General features: G+C 28.4%; 1 protein-coding gene across 2 annotated transcripts in view; it reads right to left on the bottom strand.

Moving 5' to 3' along the window:
- Window positions 1–1,501: 1,501 nt before the first annotated feature.
- The window catches only part of LOC105146524 (DE-cadherin), a 141,017-nt gene continuing 136,595 nt past the window's right edge, over window positions 1,502–5,923 (bottom strand). For both annotated transcript variants that reach the window (XM_011056838.2, XM_011056839.2), the window contains 2 exons: window positions 5,657–5,843; window positions 1,502–5,551 (listed from right to left, as the gene is read on the bottom strand). In XM_011056838.2, the coding sequence (XP_011055140.2) occupies window positions 5,701–5,843 (143 nt within the window). In that variant the 3' untranslated portion in view covers window positions 1,502–5,551; window positions 5,657–5,700. The remainder of the gene's footprint in view (window positions 5,552–5,656; window positions 5,844–5,923) is intronic.

Genomic DNA, 5,923 nt, shown 5'->3' with positions numbered 1-5,923 from the left:
TAACGCGCGCGCACATTACAACATCTCGATATACTCGATCGCTATCCCAAGAGGGATAATGAAAATTCTGCGCCGGCGTTAAGCAAGTTTCATTTTGCAAACTGTCCTGGAGATCATTTCTCGTGCGATTCTAGCACAGAGTCAAGGCGCTAATTGAGATATAAGAGATTGTGAATAATATGCTACAAAGATAAATTTAAAGATATAATTTATGATCGTGATATTCGTTATAATTTTGGTTGCGACTTTATTATTTTGCGGAGTCGTTAATTGTTTTCTGTGTGCACTCGTATGCGTAATAATAATTAGTATATGTCGAGTGTAATATCGATGAAATTCTACCACGTTATAGCTAAACCAAAATGAATATTAAATATTTATTTGCTACATTTGCAATGATATCAAAATATGAAATTATATGGTCTTGATATCACTTTTTTTTAACGATCTTTATATATAAAAGGACTTTCGTACAATTCAGAAAGTAATAATGTTATATAAAAAAAAAAATAAAATAAGTCAGAGGCGTAGAATAAGATACAATATGTTATTTTAAAAAGAAAAATTATTTTGAAAATTGGAGAATTAATAATATATAGAAAATTTTACAGAGTATTAAAGAAAGGATTCGAGATTTTTCGCTGTTTGCTTCATTGTTTTTCCCTCAATTTTATATATTTATTACTAAAAAAAAAAAGAAAAAATTTATTAAGACTGATTTACGTACATATGCAATATATATATATATATATATATATATATATATATGTATATATATATATATATATAATATATAATCCTTAATATATTAATCAAATTATCAAAGATTAATATTGAAATAATATTTTCAAAATATTTCAACTTTATGCAATCAAAGCGCAAGTTGGCTATTGATACAATCTTATATTACTTGATTAAACTTGTAAGAAAATTAATCAAGGATTAATCTTGTAAATTTTTTTATTGTTATCAAATCATTGCAACAACAATTATTATTAAGATGTTATACGTGTGCATATAAAGAGAAAAGCATTTCAATTGTGCACATTTTACATTAGCTTTATAATAGGAAATGGAAAGCGTTATCGATACGCATCTTGATGTAACAGCTATTTCTTTTTAAAAATGGTGTCTATTATTTTTTTTAAATTATTGTACACAGGTGTCATCATTGTGATGTGTATGATTATGTCTAAAGAAGTAAACTGTACTGTTTGCGTCATTTGTTGCTAAATTAAATTAGTGCGTGCGACCGTGACGCTCGAGGGCTTCCAACTAATTTGTTAACGAGGGACATAGCAGGATGTGAAGCCTCACCGATTATTTCATCAGTCAATATTACATATCCAACAAAGTACATTGAATTCTCGTGACGATATCGTCGTACGATCATATGTCGTAATGTTAACAAATTACTATTTTAAAAAATGTACTCTTATACATATAAAAAAAAACTTTTTGTACAAGCGCACATTAATGGGGTGATTAAAATAGGAAAATGTATATTCGAATTTTACTTTATTGCTACAAAAAAGAAGTTACATATAACGAGCTAAAGATGAATCGAAGAAAAAGGATAATGCGCTCATATGCGTTGCCGTCGATTATCACATATTAAATGGTTCATGATAGTTCTTATTTTTCTAAATAATGTACAAGCTTGTGTACACGCGTACACGTTATATTTATCGCGTATATATATATTTTTTTAAATATCTAATTATTTGAATTTTTTACAGAACGTTTTTATTAATGTGTAGACATTGTAAGATCCAATTAAGATTTAATTATTAAGATCGTGTCAAAAAATTCCTGATTTTCCTCTATCTTAAAGGCAGTGTCGAATAAACATTTATCAACAGTATTCGTGAACTCTTTATATTTGATGACCTATTGTTCAATTCTGTGAATAATAGAAATGACAGTTACAGATGTATGAAACTAGTGAGGAATAATGCTAATTTTTTTACAATGCCGTGTGAAGTGTCGTACAAATTTCACGGACAAGTCTCTTTAAGGATCTTTTTTAACAGGTGTGTATATAAGAAAAACGCTTGTTCGCAGAAAATTACAAAATTCTTATGTTCTTGCACACATAATGAGCTAATATCATTAATGGAATAATTCAAAAAATCGAGCAATATTTAGCAATTATTATCAGTTGTTGCCTAATGGATTAATCTATTACAATTATTATTATCCTAATTTTTATCATATAAACTTTAAATTGAAGTAACATCTTTGAACAACGCTTGCCAAATATCGTCTCAGTGTAAAAAAGAAGTGAACAACACGGCAGTGCGCAAGAGTTAAATTTTATATATAACTCTTGTTATGTATAGATCTGTTATATTTTATCCATTTCTCATCTTAATCGTCGTTCAATGGCAAATCCCTAAATAAAATTCATAGAACATTCCTAATAAAGGAACGTTCGAAATCTGCTCTTCAACTCTTGAGATCACACGCGTCCATCTAAGTTACGTTTCTTATCATATACATATATTATATCTATACGAATTAGATTTCACGATATGTACTAATACTGCGCGGTACGTTGAGTTCTTTCCAATATTCGATTAATAAAAAGCAAATACCGATGTTCATTTTCGATACCTTTTGTAAATATTAAATTATGACTTTTGATTGTGATTGCTTTTATGAATAAAATAAGTTATGACCAATTTTTTCTTAAGTATAAAAACACAATTTAACATTTCTCGGTTATTTATGCACACAATGAATGAATTATTGAGAATTTACCGAATATAATTATATATATTATATATACAAACTTTATGTATCAAAAAGGATTTGAACTTCCTAAAGGATATATCTTCTGGAAAAATTCTCTAGAAATATATTTCTAGAGAATATTATAATATTCATTTTATTACAATAGATACGTATATGTATAGTAAACCTCATGATAAATATCAAAATACATTCAATAAACGTTCCTTCATTGTATTTATTTATTTGTCAAAGAATTATAAAAAATGGTAAAAATTAGCGCACAAATAACCGAAGAATATTTGTATGAAAATATGTCTCAACGTAACCACATGCAGGTAATATACATATATATGTGTGTGTGTTGTGTGTTTTGTCACTTTTATTATATATAAGAACCTTAAAAATAATAGTATGCATGTATACCTAAATACTTGTCAATTGGCATGAAGATATAGCAAAAATGACAGTGTTAATAATATTAAAGTCAATGAAGAATACGAAGAACATATGACAAAGATGTGCTACGTTGTCCCAAAGCTATTTGCGAGCCGTGATACACAATGATCTTATTAGTATGAGTTATTATTTATGGAATAAAGAGAAAGATTAATGTTCAAAGCGCGCTATGGCACTCGATCTTCGTTCATGCGTCGTTTCTTCGTTTGTTTATACTTGGATACAGTTGCTTATAACGATAAAGCCTTACTGACGGAACAACATTACGAACAATCTTGCGATGAGAATAATCTTTTCGATTCTTATGAGAAGTATACACGTAATAAAGGGTAAATATACCCAAAATTGTTTGCACTATACTAATAGATTCAAACAGAATATTGCACCAGATTGCTAGCGGAAATCGAGCACATCGTCTTTCGTAACCATTTAAATAGTATGTATATGTACCATTTTCCTGCAATCAATCTGCTTATATTCTGTTAATTTTGTTACATTTCTGTTACTATTTTGCCAATAAAATTTGTAGTAGACTTGGCTGTCTGCATATGTATATGTACGTGTATATATACAATATACAATATGCTTATATATATATGCATAATTACACATGCATGCACGCACGCATGCATGCACGCATACATATATTTTCATTTTGCAATATATATTGAATATAACAATACGTATGCAATATTGTATGCGTTCATTTTGATAATAGTGATGATATCATTACGCTTGTGGCATCATACATCATATGTATCTTCTTTCTCATTCATACATATGTAATTATTAAAATGTTATATAAATTAAAAAAACAGAAGAGTGGCGCTATATATTTTTTATTCTCATAAGAAGACTTGTCCATATTCTTTTACAATTACCTCATTGATCGCATTGATTATTCAGTTTTCTTTTATATCTATATATATATCTCTCTCTTTATATATATTTTTTTACATAATATACGTATAAAAAATAGTCTAGAAACCTTGTAACTTGATGATTGCCAGACTCAAGAATGCAGATCTATTGACAAAAATTATGTTCTCGTTGTAGACTTGATTACAAAATCGTGACGTTTTTGACGTTTCATAAACTGATGTTATTCGATTACAATCTCTTTGCTACTGGAATGTAATGTAATATTTGAAGCTAATAATGCAGGCGAGTGTTTTCTTGAATCTGGAAATCAGCATATTTTACGTAAGTTACTCAAGTTTTCATAGACGGCGAGTTCTAAAGTCAGTCACATAGCATTTCGTTGCTATTACATAATTGTAAAAAAAATATTAACAAAAATAGACAGTAGCTCTTTCTCTTGTTCTAACTTGATGAGTGAATAATTTAAAAAATTGACTTAATACTTTGCCAATTTGTGCATAGCAATATCTTTTTAATTTAAACAAAAAAAAAGCAACTGTACAATACAATTTGTACATGACATTTCTACACTTCTGGTTACTAAAAAAGCTTCTAATGACTAAAAACCAAAGAATTTGAAAGGAAAAAAAGAGCAGATTTATATGAATATATTTAGCTTTATCATGTTAATTTTCTTTGATTTTTATTTCGAAAAACTTAACAAAAATTTTGATAGTTTTTCTTTATCATTTTGTATATTATTCTCCAATAATAAGTAATTACTGAACAAAACAATTGGCGAAGTATTAAGCCGTTTACATAATACAATATTTATGCCAGTACATTAAAAATACCAGGACGGTATTCTAACAAATGGAGCATCGCTTATTGTAATTTGTCAAAATGCAAATGCCATAAGTATATTAAATAATTAAGTTAAAAATAAAAAAGGAGAGAATCATGGATGCATAGAAATGTCGATTGTCCAACTCGTCAAAATACATACGAGAACATGAATCCAGAACTTTTAATGTTCACATGTCCGTGCAATGTACAATGAACGCACACTATTTTCTCTCATCTCACTTATACACATATATCACTTCTAACGTAAAAGTATAGCATAAATGCGCGTCTAAGTTTTATAGACACAATATAAAAATTCATTATAAGAATCAGTATAAGATACACATCACTTTTACGAGTAAACGAAGTTTACATAGCGTTCATATAGTCACTCATGATAATCATAAAAATTATTCCGTCCACTAATAAATCATACGCGTTAATTACACGTAATTGCGATGATGCGTATCATGATGGTGATACGCTCTTCGTTTCTTCAATCGTCAAATTAGAGTATTCGATTAATGAGACCATATTTCATACCATTTAAGTACAAGCCTCGTTTCTTTCCAATTAATTGGAATCTGGGGCTTTGGAAATGCACAGTGGCATATATGTTCCTCATGTATGATTCACACAATCAAGAACGGGTCTGTAAAATGTATTTTTGACAAATAAAATAATGATATAGATGAATAATGTATTGTAGAGTGAAATTGTAATATTTATTAAAAAGTATCCAAGCAAACTATGTTACCTGCGATAAAATTTTATATTGACGATGTTTTTATTTAGAAAAATTCAACACCAACTTTCGCTTCCTCGTTCACCAACTCCGTCACTTTCATCGTCACTTGGATCTTCTCCATACATATCTGCCAATTTTCTAAATCTTGGTCCAAAATTAGATAGATAATTAAACTTGAGATCTCCATCATCAGTGCCTGTCAATGGAAAAAAAAACATAATGAGATTAATTAAGAAAATAATGTAAAAATATAAACCCACTTTGAAATATAAACCA

This window comes from Acromyrmex echinatior, chromosome 4 (assembly GCF_024713525.1).
Source record: "Acromyrmex echinatior isolate Ae372 chromosome 4, ASM2471352v2, whole genome shotgun sequence".
Classification (NCBI taxonomy): domain Eukaryota; kingdom Metazoa; phylum Arthropoda; class Insecta; order Hymenoptera; family Formicidae; genus Acromyrmex; species Acromyrmex echinatior.
This window is presented reverse-complemented; position numbering and strand designations above follow the sequence as displayed.